General features: G+C 47.1%; 2 protein-coding genes across 4 annotated transcripts in view; one reads left to right on the forward strand and one right to left on the reverse strand.

Moving 5' to 3' along the window:
* RSPH10B (radial spoke head 10 homolog B) overlaps positions 1–6,013 on the forward strand; it is a 21,824-nt gene extending 15,811 nt beyond the window's left edge. Inside the window, exon 21 of the mRNA XM_082064347.1 lies at positions 5,875–6,013. The gene's annotated coding sequence lies outside the window, so the exon portion shown is untranslated. The remainder of the gene's footprint in view (positions 1–5,874) is intronic.
* CCZ1 (CCZ1 homolog, vacuolar protein trafficking and biogenesis associated) overlaps positions 1–13,083 on the reverse strand; it is a 13,998-nt gene extending 915 nt beyond the window's left edge. The window contains exons 1-14 of one of the 3 annotated variants that reach the window (XM_082064352.1): positions 12,899–13,083; positions 11,459–11,556; positions 11,243–11,336; positions 11,071–11,145; positions 10,081–10,128; positions 9,408–9,491; positions 7,345–7,520; positions 6,654–6,735; positions 6,021–6,082; positions 5,015–5,126; positions 4,394–4,427; positions 3,957–4,074; positions 1,691–1,849; positions 551–678 (exon numbers count right to left, since the gene is read on the reverse strand). In XM_082064352.1, the coding sequence (XP_081920478.1) occupies positions 551–678; positions 1,691–1,849; positions 3,957–4,074; positions 4,394–4,427; positions 5,015–5,126; positions 6,021–6,082; positions 6,654–6,735; positions 7,345–7,520; positions 9,408–9,491; positions 10,081–10,128; positions 11,071–11,145; positions 11,243–11,336; positions 11,459–11,556; positions 12,899–12,994 (1,366 nt within the window). In that variant the 5' untranslated portion in view covers positions 12,995–13,083. The remainder of the gene's footprint in view (positions 1–550; positions 679–1,690; positions 1,850–3,956; positions 4,075–4,393; positions 4,428–5,014; positions 5,127–6,020; positions 6,083–6,653; positions 6,736–7,344; positions 7,521–9,407; positions 9,492–10,080; positions 10,129–11,070; positions 11,146–11,242; positions 11,337–11,458; positions 11,557–12,898) is intronic. The other 2 variants (XM_082064350.1, XM_082064351.1) reach the window with 2 other exon arrangements.
* Positions 13,084–13,379: the final 296 nt, after the last annotated feature.

The following is a 13,379-nucleotide window of genomic DNA, read 5'->3' on the forward strand; positions in this document are numbered from 1 at the left end:
AATGAGCATGTTGCGTCCTATTAAAAGAGCGCCCTAAAATTGCTGCAAGTAAGACTCAAACTGCCATTTCTGTTAGTCCGTTTATAAGCTTATTGCATTTTAATGTTAATTTGCACTCTTAGCCATAGTAAATAATTCTCAAAACAGCATTAGAAACCAGAGAACAAAGGAATGAGCATCACTGACAGGACAGACATTATGTATAAGTAACTTACTCATGGATCACTGACAAATAAAAACCTAACTCAGATGTAAATATGTTCAGCTGTCACCTGTAATACACTTCATTAATTACTCCTAAATTAAGCTCACAGAGCTCTCTGTTATTTGAAGGAGGAAGAATGACTGATGAATGATTTAGAATGTCTGCTGAATATTTACGGTGTTCTGCCGCAGCGGGCAGAAGGCAGGCTGAAACCCAGCGCAAACCGACCCGTCTGGCACAGATCCATCCCTCTCTCTAGTTCTTGAGACATGGATTTTATTACTTCTCCAGGGACATACATTTTAGTAATAACTGTACTTAAAGGTAATAAAGAGCAATCCTTACCATTAACTTCAATCAGATTTGCGTTTTTCTGATTCAAAATAACATACAGTTCTCGCTGGTCAGACTTTTTCCCAACTACCCAGTAATCGCTCATTGCCTTCACAATAATTTCCTCATCTTCATCAGCTCTGAAAGAGATTTTTTAGAGTAAAGCAGGTGGCAGCAAGTTCCTCTTCCTTCAACAACTTTATTTGTAATCATTAGGACAGCTTAATGTCATAAATTCTTGTGGCTGTGCAAAGAGAGACTCCGAACACTAATTAGGCATAATTCAGCCATGCAGGATAAAGGCTTCATAAGTGGCTGCTTAGGACAGTGACATCCCCAGATGAGGACATCATTAGGTTGTGCATCGGCCAAACCCTTCCGTGCTGTGAACGCACCCAGAGCGCCGACGCGCTGCACAGCGCCCAGTTCGTGGAGGTCGTGGACGGTGTGGTGATACTAAACTTTCACATGTGGAAATCGTTAAACCTAGAACTAACCATGCTCAGCAGCTCGATACATTACATAAAGCTGTCACTAACCCAGTACTTCCACACTATGATGAAATATTATTTTTTCTTTCACAGAAAAATGAAAACCTTGGCCTTGAGTAGTGGAAAAGTTGCTAGTTGCTAATTAGAGTTCCAGACATCACAATCATTCAGCATTTTCATGTTCTTTATCCATTTTTATAGTGACGCGCGCTACCCACTGACAAAAGGCAGTTAGGGCTCTGTCGTAGCTGCGACGCGCGTTTCACGCACTGCGGGCACCGCTGTTCCAGCAGCGCGCAGCACGGGCACAGCACGGCTCCCTGTCCTTCCTGATGCAGAGATCAGACAGACTCAAGTGCAAAACCACTATGCTCATGTCCCGTCTCAGTTTGTTACAGGTACTCTGAAGCTTCAAATAGATATTTTCTTGGATAGAGGCTCTGGCCCTTCTTTAAATTATTTTTAAAAGGACAAGAGAAGTTTTGTTTAAGACAGATTACTTCTAAACCAACACAAAATACCAAATGTGACCCATGTTACACCATTTATCTCACAGAGCTATGAATAGCCATCTGTGAACAAAAAGACGTGAAAGCTTCACTCATTTGGAAAGATCTACCTGACAGGAGGAGTTACAGACTAGTTAATAGTTAAGCATTACCTGGAGAAGTCACTGTTGATGTCACCGAGAATCTTCATGAGGTCAGGGTGAACCGATGCAAGTGATACGCTGGGTGTTTTCCTCATGTGAATGGTACTTTTCTCTGCCAGGTTCATGTGATTGAAATAGATAAACTTAAACTGAGGCTCCTTCTCAGCCCTAGGAAGATTTTAAAAACCACGTACTTGTGACCACGGACACGTTGTGTAAGCGCAGGCTGCACAGAGAACAGCCATGCAAAGCGTGCTCAGACATCCCGAAGTTACCACTGAAGAGACCAAGTATAATGCACTAAGTCTTGTGGTACAATCGAACTTCATTTTAACACTTTAAAAAAAGGCAAGCCTGCCAAACCAACCCTTGTGCTCTCAGTGTCTGGTAAACAGACACAGGGAGTCGAAGGCCTTGTCCCACTGCCCACGAGCAGTCTGCATTTTTCTAATGAGCTGCTCTTTCTCTGTCCCCATTCTGTTTCCTTGCTCCCCCGTGCCAGTCTGGTCTGCTCTGAATGGATCCTAGGTCTTTAATTTGACTCCGAAGTCACCTTCCACTCACGTCTTTGCTATTTGTTACAATCAAAAGAAATCATTCTTCCCCCCATCGTTTGTGTGGGCCAATCAAGAGACTATTTTCAAACTCCTGCCTTGGTGGTCTCTTCCATTTCTTTTATTAAGTTCATATAGGATCTGTCAGAGCTGTAGTTTTGGTAGAAGTCACAACAAATTCAGACTGGCAAAAACCAGCTCTAGCAGCTGGTCCTTGAGGCCATGTATTATTTAGCCAGGGAGATAACTGATGACACCACTCGCCCTGGCAAACAACTGGATCCCCTTGCTCTGTGTCACCCACACGCACCGGTGTCAAGAAACTGTATCACGGTCTCAGGACACCACGGCATGAAACTTTAAAACCGGTAAAGCTGCCAAAGCCAGTCCCGGATGACATTAGAAAAACCAAGTTGAATGATTTAGTAGTTTGGCACAATTTCAAGCGTATCCTGTTGTATACCCTGCGATGCTGCTGATCTGGCGTGCTACCCCTCAGCAAGTTCACTCACACACCTATCTTTGGTTCATTCCTCTTTCGCTGCCATGTGCGATGCTGTTCTGGCTTCCCCAACTAACAGATCTATCTAAAATTTGATACAATTTAATGGCAAGTCAGCTATAGTTCTAAAAGAAGCGTATTTTTCCAAAGCATGAACATCCTTTCTCGTTTCACCTGTTGTGCCCCTCAAGCCCTCACCTTAGTCCTGCAAAATAGAAACAGTAAGAGGTTCTTCCTCACTATACAGGGCACCACTTCAAGAGGCAGCAGTTCCTGAAGAGAGTACTCGAACTGTAAAACTTGCATTGTAACCAGATAATCCGCTTACTAAAATCCCATTTCAAACTGTTAAACACAGATGGTTCTAGTATCTAGACCTTCGTTTTCCTTTTGGATTTGCAGCCGGAGCTCAGGGTTACACACACTGTGTCCAAGGCCACACCGGGAGCCGGTGCTGCCAGTGTCCACTTGGTGTGAAAAACACCCTTCGTTTTGTGCATCACACAGAACAGCAGAAGGTAAAAGCAGAAGTCACAGGAAACCAGCGCAAAGGACGTGGGCACAAACACCATGATATTTCTTGTTTTTGTTTTCCAAACTCCAATGTTCGACTAACCCAGGGGCTACTTGTGAACACGAGATTCCGTCTTCCTCAAGAACAGTGACATAGAACGGCAGTTAAGGTTCTGCAGGAACTGCTGCTTCTGCAGCAGGACAGCACGGGAGGCTGCGCTGCCGCTGGGGCTGCCCAGCTCCACCTGTTCTGCACACGCAGCCACCTGAGCTCCCCAGCGCACACGTGTTCACACGTGAGGAACAAAGCCTGGAGTTCCGCCTCCTGCACCTCAGTGTTCCACTCACAGCTGGGGGTCAGGACGCAGAATGGCAAAAAGAGGGACATTTATCTTAATATTGACATGATTTTTTTCTGCAACAATTATGCACATAGAGGAAAAAGGTTTCAGCAGCCACATAATAAAACTTCATTCCTAAATAAATAATGTGTATGTTGTTACTTCAGGGAGACCTAAATATGCAACAACAGGCCCTTTTTAAATGCCTAAGATGCAGGAAGGTAGATAAACATCATTTAAAGCACACAGTTAATGCAATGCTTTCGACATTTGGGCTCATGTTACCATTATTTAAGCAGTTCATTAAACCTACTTTTTAACCAACTAACAAGGGATTGCAGCAGGAGCAGAAACGTGGTACGAACCCTGATATCCTCTTGTTGATGTTGTATTGTTCACATATGTCTGATGCTAACACGGTGAGCTGAGGCCCAACAATACTGTCCAGTTTACGGCAAAACTCCAGCGTAGGAGGAATTGAGGCTTGGTGGAAGGCAAAGAAAAGGGAGAGGTTGAACGTACAGAGTTTCAGTTTTCTTTCAACAGGTGAGAGTCCTGGACAATTTTCTGTCTTAATTATAACCTTACGGATGATTTTGAGAGTGCACGGCTAATTGTGGCAATATTTAGTCATTTTACTGTGCAAGTTGAGTTACTTATACCACTGGCACAGAAATCAAGACTGATAAAAGCACTTGTGAAGAACAAACTCAAATAACAAATTAACATGAGTATTTTCAAGAGTAAAACAAGTGGCATGTAATAGCGTTTTGTACTTACTATGGCTTGGCCAGGTACTCACCATCGATCATAAAGCAGACCGCTGCACTCATGGCCTGGAACAAGAAACAAAGCATTTACAGCAGGTCACCTCCACTACCTCCAACAAATGACGACACGTCAGTGAGGTCACGAGGCACAACAGTCACATTAAATAAAGTTCAAAGGCAGTGCTTCAATAGGATAACCTCTGTGCAACCCCGCACAACACAGGGTAGTTATGATTTCAAACTTCAGTCCTGTTAACAGTTTTTAACTTGTAGGGGAAAGGTAAAATTTGCTAAGAAAGGATTTTTTGCAAGGATAAATGTCGGCAAGCAACTTGCATTTCATTTAATGTTTTTTTGTTTCTTTTATTGATTAATGCTACATAAAGCCAGGTATGAAACCACCTAAAGTAACTGTAGGCTGGTATTTTGCTTTAATAGAACAGCTGGTTGTTTGGGGAGGGCGTGGGATGGGGGGAAAAGAGATTCAGACTTTAAAAGCTTGTTGCTAGAAACACCAGTTTTCTGTCTCTTGCTTTAACCTGGACATACCAACGCATCTCTTTACACAGTTCCTAAGTATTTCACATCATTGTCATCCTTACACTATATAGATTCCTAATTTTGTGGAATAATTGCAGAGAAAAATGTAATACCTTATAAACAATTAAATGAAGCTCTTCGTAAGTGTCATCAGTGTTAACGAATATTTTTGGGAAACGGCATTTTGCTTCTGGATCATTAAGATTTAAAGGTCCAGTAAGAAACCTATAAAATAATAGGTCAGGTGTGTTGAAGTCTTATATTTCAGTTTTTCCTCTTTAGCAGATGTTTTTAAACCAGCACATACTTGCATGCATGAATGTATTTGAATAGGAGCGTTCAGCTCTCTAGAGAGGTGTGGAGCCCTTTATATATCGTCATAACACTCTTACATTTCCGAGTATTATTTGCATATAAGCTCTAAAGAGTTACAGAACCAGAAAGCCAGAATGCTGCCAAGGAAATAAACTGTGCAGATCGTCAAAGGAACAGCACCGCAACTATTTTGACGGTCAAGTTGTGACTGTCTGTAAAACCCCATTGTTTGTTGCTGCTGGGCAAGCACTCTGCTTTCCAACAGAACCTTCACACGAGTTCTGTGTACAACAGGTGCATCAGAAGCACAGAAACTTGTGGGGGTGGAAACGGAGCGCGTCCCAGTGCCGGGATCCCAGAATACAATAAATCAGGCAAGAGGAATGACCGCGATTAAAGAAACATGTCCAACCCCACAACTGTTCAAAATAACGTTGCCCAGCTGTTTAAGTACAGAATTCCCCACTGTGACATGCTCAATACAGAGGAAAAAGGAGTAGATAAATCGCTAGGTTAAATCCACACCTTTGTCTGAAGTGCCCGACTGAAAAGAAATGACCCGAGCACTTCAGAATTTTTCATGCAGTACATCAGGAACAGTGGGGAAGAAAAATAAATGCATGGTAATGTTAACGAAGCCTCTTCTCTTTTTTCCCAGAGGTCAAGTGTTATATTGCACGAACTACTGTGTGACCTTCTACCGTGGGCGGTGTGTGGAATGTGCTCTCAAAATACAGGTTCTCCTCCCAAACGTTCTGCCCTCGAGGGAAGCAGCAGTAGGTGGTGACAGTGAACGAGAGCTACCTGCCATAGTGCTGCAGGTTTCCTGGCATTTCCGCACGTATTGGAGAATCTCTTCCTGCTAACTGAGCGACAAGAACACACACACAAAAAGTAGCTGAGAGCTCTTCAAATCAAAGCAAACCATTTGCAGACATGCAGACTCCTGAAGATCTATACGTGTGTAACATGAAGGAGGTAAAGCTAAAGTGTAAGAGGTGCTGATAGAACAGGCCATCCTGCTTTTGCCTTTATTAATTTAAAAACGTAGCTTCTGGAGCACGAGCCAAGTGCAGGTGGTGTCGCGGCACCGCACGCTGCACCAGCCCTTGGGCCGCGGTGACTCATCTGCAGCACCGAGCAGCCACCACGTACCGGCGTTCGGTCATTTCCTACCAATATCACACGTTTAAATGACCAGCACAATTCATATTGTGAGCACTAGGTGCAAATACTACAGACTTTAGGTAAAGCGCCCCAAAAGCAATAAATCTCAGAATTTAAGGGGGGAAGAGGGAAAGAGACCTATTCCTTTTTGGTATTTTAGCCCTTAGTGGTACCAGATAAACAGGAAGAACAAAAAAACCCCAAGCAAACACAAAAACTAAAAGCAACAACAGCCTCCATCCCCACCCCCCAAAAACCCAACTACCCTACCTCGGGCTCCATGTGCCTTGGAAAGAGAGATGTCGTGAGATATTTGTACAAAATTCTCATGTCATCCTGTTCCAATCCACTCCTGTAGCATCAGGGAGGAAAAGAAGCACAAGTGGTGTTTGTGCGGCAGTTCAGATCCAACACTTCCTCTAACCAAAACTCAGGCAAAGCACATACCAGACTCGGGCAGCAACAGTTCCATGTCTCAGATTAAATCCCAGAACATTCATTTTTATAAAATGTTAGTTTATTTGCTAAATACAAACCACATCTAAATTAGCTGTAAACCAGAAGAGAAATAGAAACAACATTTAAACACACAAAGATCAAGTTTTCTATTCTGAAGTCCACTTAAAAGTGGAACTCTTCACAATCACTGCAGCTTTCTGGTTCATAACCATGTAGAGAAGAATCACGTAATGAACCTTCTCTACTGAGAGGTCCTGCAGAGGACCCTGTGCGTATGCAGGAGGCTCCGTGCGACGGAAGGACACGGGCGCTCCTCCAGCTGCTCCTCGGGCCGGCTGGGCAGTGAGCGCCGGGTCCGGTCAGACACGAAAGCCAGAGGCCAGGGCCTTTCTTGCACACCGCTCATCGCACCCTTCGGTCTTCTCATTTTCATGTAACTCACTAACTCAGAAGCTTTGCTGTTATGGCACTTGTTAATAGGATGAGAAACTGAAGTACCTACCAGATAAGTTGGTCGTTGTAGAGGAATGCTGTATACTTGACTATGTTCAGGCTTTCTTCCATCCTATTAATAAATGACTGAATTTTCAAGTAAGTCATTTTATCCAGTGGAAAGAAGCTGATTCCACAGAACACATCCAGCAGATCACAGGACTGTAAATGCAGCGTCTGCAAGTACTAAGAAAGAATGACAGTTGTTTTACAGAACTCAGAAAGCTTCCAATGTGTAGATTTAAATGTCAAATTCAAGTCTAATCCCCAGTAATCTACACTAATAATCAAAAAAGCCCCACAAACCCCTTCCAGTTCTGCTCATATGACACACTCCTTCATGTGGGGACAGACCTGTAGTGACAGGACAAGGGGTAATGGTTTTCAACGGAAAGAGAGAGATTCAGACTAGACACAAGGAAGGAGTCTCAGTAATATTCAGTTTCAGAACATTCTGGAAATATTAGCAGCTAAATCCATTAGCTTCCAATGTGAAAAGCTAATTCCCATCATTCTCTCTTGATGGACTGTAAGCTCTACCCACAGATTTCAGCTGCGTTATCAAATGCTGTGCTCCGTGAAAGATGAGTTACCCACAGCTCCCTCTGCGGTCACTCCACACTGCCAGAGAAACAGGTGAACGCAGACACACGGTCCGACAGATGTGGTCTCTGCCGCGGGTCGTGGTCGGTCAGCGCCGGCCGAGCCCGCCGGCACCGCGGGGCCAGCCTCCAACGGGCTTAGACAGACCCAGCTTCTTGAGCATCCCTAATTCCCCGGAGAAACAACTTTTCCTTGGATTTCTTTCTGTTATACAAATCTATAGCAATCACTGCTTTATCTTCATTAGGAACTTCAAAGAAAAACAACGTTTTAAATATAAAAATCTACTACTTCCCTTTTTGCCATGCTCTGTTTTTTAGCTTAGTGTAGACGGACGCATACAACAGCAAACCAAACAGTCCTTGTGCCAACGGTGTTCACTCTGGAGCCCACAACAGCCTCGCAGAAGAAAAGCAAACAACCCTCCACAGCCCGCAAGCGAAGGCCGTCCTAAAATCAAACCAGCTGTGCTGCTCTTCACCGTCCCAACGTCCGGCTGTTTTAACAACTTACTAGAACAACATTTTAAACACTAGCAAAGTGTCTACATGCCATCACTATCAGAGATACCAGTATCCACAGCTCCGCCGCAGCAGAATTAGCTGCTGAGCGCGGTCCTCTGCTTCCTTCCGTGCGCACGAGAACAACGGGGGCAGAAGACACTTGGCTGCCACCTTGTAAAGCTCCTTGGTGACACTTTTTGTGCAGGAACTCAACATTCCGCCAGACACGACTACTCAGTCAGTTACTTCATGTGAAAAATACCCGAATAATATTTGATTTATTGCTCAGAAACAGGTTTTGCCTTCCATCCTTTCACCAGAACATTTGATTTTAAAGATTGAAATTAAATTCTGAAGACTAGTTATAACCAAGGCACTATTTCCTGAAACCTTATCAAGCATGACTACTAATTCCACATGGGGGGCAGAGCAGGGGGAGGAAGTTAAAAATTACTACTACCCATTACTTCATAGTACTGCGGGACTGAACTCTGTGCATGCAGCTGTGGCATCTGCTCTCCAGCCCCAGATGTTGCCAAGACTCCACCAGCCAACGCCTGCGCAGTCCAGCGCAGTCCAGCGTTCCCCGGCTCTGAGCGGAGGCCCAGGACCCCTCCACATTCCTTCCAACCTGAAGGGTCCTGCCACAGTTACTCAAACAGGTCTGCACAGACTGTCCTCACGCTCACCCACTCAAACGTTAAAGCAGAACTTCCACAGAATGAACATGATTCCATCAGAAAAAATGTCCAAGAGCTAAGCTGCTCCATCAAGCCATAATCCTGCTGGGGCTCAACTCCATTTAAAGAACCTCCCGCATCAGCAGGAAGCATTTGACAAAATTAGTAACCAGACTTCTTGTGTTGCTACTGCACCTTTCCCACTGCCTGTGCTTTACAGTTAAAGCCACTTCAAGATTTTTGCATTTTATTTCCCCACTGTATGTGCCTGAAAAATAAGGTCTTACCCGATGGAAGAATTTCTCCAGTCTCTCCTTTAGAACTTTGACGCCTCCGTCTTCCATGGCTTTCAGGAACGTGCCATTGAAAAGCTAAGAGTTAAATGGAAAAAAAAATCAAAGTCAGTCAGTTGGGTAATCACTTACAATATTTTCTTATAACCTGGCCATGAATATAGCTAAATTACAATACAGCTTCTCAGTATCTGAGCTCCACAAAGATGCAAATGTACCCCTTCTTTATTGAAAAAACCCTCTCGGATTTGCAGCGTCCAGGTATATATGTCGGTAGAAGCAGATGTAGATAGAGAAGGAAACTAAATTCTTTATCTGTGTTACTTAAGTATCTCATGCTCTTGCTTTGCAGAAGCCAGACTGATGGCCTTTATCAGTATTGTTTCAATATCTAATGCCATTAAAGTCAAATACTTAGTAGTGTGACTGCCCACACAAGAAATCTGGACTTCACAGAAATCAGCTTATTGTAAAAACAAGAGCCTTCTAGTGAACCAGCACAGGTAACTGCAAAAGCTTTACTTTTCTACCAACACCACTGCAGTGCTGTAAGAGAGCAGACGGCAGTAATGAGACAACGCCAGAGCACTGATGAGCTTGCACGTCCCGACGGCACCGCGAGATCTCTTCCTCTGCCCACGAGAGGAGCCGTTGCTGTTGACGCTACCTTGTACATGCTGTAGCACTGCTGCAGGACCGAGCTGTACACCTTGTCCTGCGCAAAACAGAGCACGGCGTTAGTGTAAGCAGAGCCAGACTGCCAAATACTTTGGGTGAGCTACACATAACGTATGTTTTCAAAGAGCCAGCAAACACACAAATTAGAGAAATGGATCTCTGAGAAGTTAAATAGCGTTTTCAGTCAGCATCTAGAAATTCTTTGTACTTTAAAAGTACAGTTTCAATAAAGGGGGAATCCCTTTCCCCCTTACATTTAATACCAAGAGCGCTTTATTAACTCGTGCACAAGATACCGGTTACAAATACTTTTCCCTAAGGCCAGTACTCAGTGAAAATTAATATATTTCCGACTAGACTGCTCTTCATCCAAGGCCAAGGCTAAAGGAGGTGGGACACCACAGATGTTTCTATGGGGCCAGACGAAGGAAGGACTATTTTCTTGTTTGTCTAGCGAAACAGGGTGCCTGTTACACCAGCCCTTTCCTTAGAACACAGTGAGGAACAGAACAGAACTAACGCACGCTGCAATGAATGGAGGCACCATGAACAACCAGCTTTTTCAGTATTATCCCAGCTGCCCAAATACCTTCCTGTATACAACTAAAATGACCTAATGGTGCTGCAGTTTGGACAAGAAATCCCACAATAGTTATGCCAATAATCTGGAAAACAAACAGCTCAAAGATTACTAGCAGTCTTAAGAAACTAGTAATATGCACACTTAAACCGAATAAAAATACATACATTTAAAATCCCGCAATAACTTTATTAAACAAAGAGATCCTAAGAAACAGTCACCTATTCCAAGCTAAAAGTCTCACAGCTGTAATTTCACCAATGGCTTCTGGATAATTCTCTATCTTGCTCTTCTTTAGGCTTTATTGAAAAATGCTTTGCCCTTTTTCCATTTATGGAGATAGATAGATAGTCAATTTGGCAACAATTCAAGAGGAATCAAACTAAGATATTTTATTACCAGTAATTCGTCTTCCTGATATTCATAGGCTGGCTTTCCATCTTTGTGTTTTTCTACTATGGGATTCCGTACGACCTGGAAAGTGGAACAGGCTGCTATTAGCCAATGCAGAATGCATTGAGAACGCTGCGACATGGTGTTTTAGAAATATGCATATCACGTGCATACGTACCATGACCATCCAGAAGTTTTCTTCGGGCTCATGGAAAAATTGTCTATTCTTCTGCGTATGCAGGGATTTTGCAGGTTTTGTTGGACTAAAGGTCCTGGAAGGAAAACATATATGTAGACATAGATATTTATACACACAGAAAGAAAACATATGTCTGGGAAATTTAAAATAGAGGGTTTGTGCTAATACAAGGAGCCATGCAATGAGGCTTCACACCTTGTGAATTGTACTATAGCTTCACATAGGCCCACATTTCTAATTTTTTCATTCTTCTCTACTTCGTTTGGGTGATAGAAGAGAATCTTCTTTTCTTCCTAAAATTTGAAGAAGAATCAAAGCAAATGCATTTAACAGAACCAGAGTTAAAGAACAGTAAGTTCATTGTTTGCTTGTTTTTTTACTTTAATCCCTTAATTTCTTAGGCAGAATTTTATCTTGTACCTAAATGGGCTTCTGTAAAGCGGATAAAAGGCGCATTTAACCACACTTTAGCAGCTGGCCATCCCCAGATATCTCAAAATGCTTTATAAATTCCCCAGCTACCGAAATCAGAGGCCCTCGTCACCTACAGCAGGTCAAAGCAAGGCTGGCCTCAGAGCCGGCTCAGAGCCAGCTCAGATGGCTCAAGCCCTTGGCCAGTCAAGGTCTGAGTATCTCCAAAGACGGAGATTCCACACCATTTCCAGGCCCGCTCTGCTGTCTGACCACTTCACTGCGAAGAACTTTGTTTGCTATCGCATCAGAATGTCTCTTGCTGGCACTTCTTCCATTACCCCTCAGCCTTGCACTCCAGGAGCAGCCGCCTCCATCCCCTACGGCCGCGCTCGGGCGGGCGGGGGCTCCGGCCGCGCCGCGCACACCGGCTGTCTGCGGCTCTCCGGCCCGCAGGGGCTGGGCTCGCGGCCCCGCGCTTCGGCGGCTTCGGTTTGCACCCGGGCCCCACAGCGCGGGACGCGCCCGCTCCCGAGGGGCAGCTGCCGGCCCACGCACGGCCCGCTCCCGAGGGGCAGCTGCCGGCCCACGCACGGCCGCTCCCGAGGGGCAGCTGCCGGCCCACGCACGGCCGCTCCCGAGGGGCAGCTGCCGGCCCACGCACGGCCGCTCCCGAGGGGCAGCTGCCGGCCCGCAGCGCCGCGCCCTCCGCTGCCGGCCCCGCCGACCGCGCGGGGCTTTTCCGGCCCAGCCGACCCCGCGGAGCCCCCGGTTCCCGGCAGCGCTGACCGCGGCGCAGCAGCAGCGTCCCGCGCGGGCCCCGCGGAGGGGACACCGCCCGGCCTCATCGCCCACGTCATTACCGAGCACATAACAGGCTGTTCTGTTCGGAACGTACCAAACTCACGGTTACCGCACGCACCGCGCGTTACCCACAGCGGCCGCGCAGCCCATTGACGCGACTGTTGGAAACACCGCCGTTACCGCTGCGCCGGTCCGGGGCACAGACCGGCAGCGCGCGGCCGCACCGCAGACACCCGAGCCCCAGGCGCTGCCCAGTCCCGTTCTCGCTCCTCCCGTCCCGCCCAGCGATCGCCGCTCCGCCCGGGACGCTCCGTGCGGCCCCGGCCCCGGGGAGGGCCGGCAGAGCCGCCCCGGAGCCGCCTGCGGCAGCCGAGGCCGGGCCGGAGCTCCGCCCGCACCGGGCCGCGCCCCCGCCGGTACCTCTCCCTCCTTGGGCCCCAGCGGGGGGCTGTAGATGAAGAAGCTGAGCAGGGTCGGAGGGAGCAGCTTCTCCGGGCCGGCTCCCGCCGCCGCCATCGTGAGCGCGGAGCCGGCGGCCGCCGCGCACCATCGAGACGGCGCTTCCGCCTTCCCGCCCGCCCCGGAACAGCACGGCGCGGGACAGGAAGTGCTCCCGGGCCCCGCGCGGCCCCGCGCTCCGCAGCGCCCCCCGCCGGCGGGGAGAGGAACGGCGGGGCCGGCTGCCCGGGCCGGCGCGAGCGGGCACTGCCCGGGGTGCGGGGGCCTGGGGGGCGCCGGAGGTCCGGCCTTCCCTCAGCGGAGCCGGTGCCCGCGGGGATCCCGCCTTCCCTCAGCGGAGCCGGTGCCCGCGGGATCCCGCCTTCCCTCAGCGGAGCCGGTGCCCGCGGGGATCCCGCCTTCCCTCAGCGGAGCCGGTGCCCGCGGGGATCCCGCCTTCCCT

Source organism: Streptopelia decaocto (genome assembly GCF_964273445.1).
Source record: "Streptopelia decaocto genome assembly, chromosome: 13".
NCBI lineage: Eukaryota > Metazoa > Chordata > Aves > Columbiformes > Columbidae > Streptopelia > Streptopelia decaocto.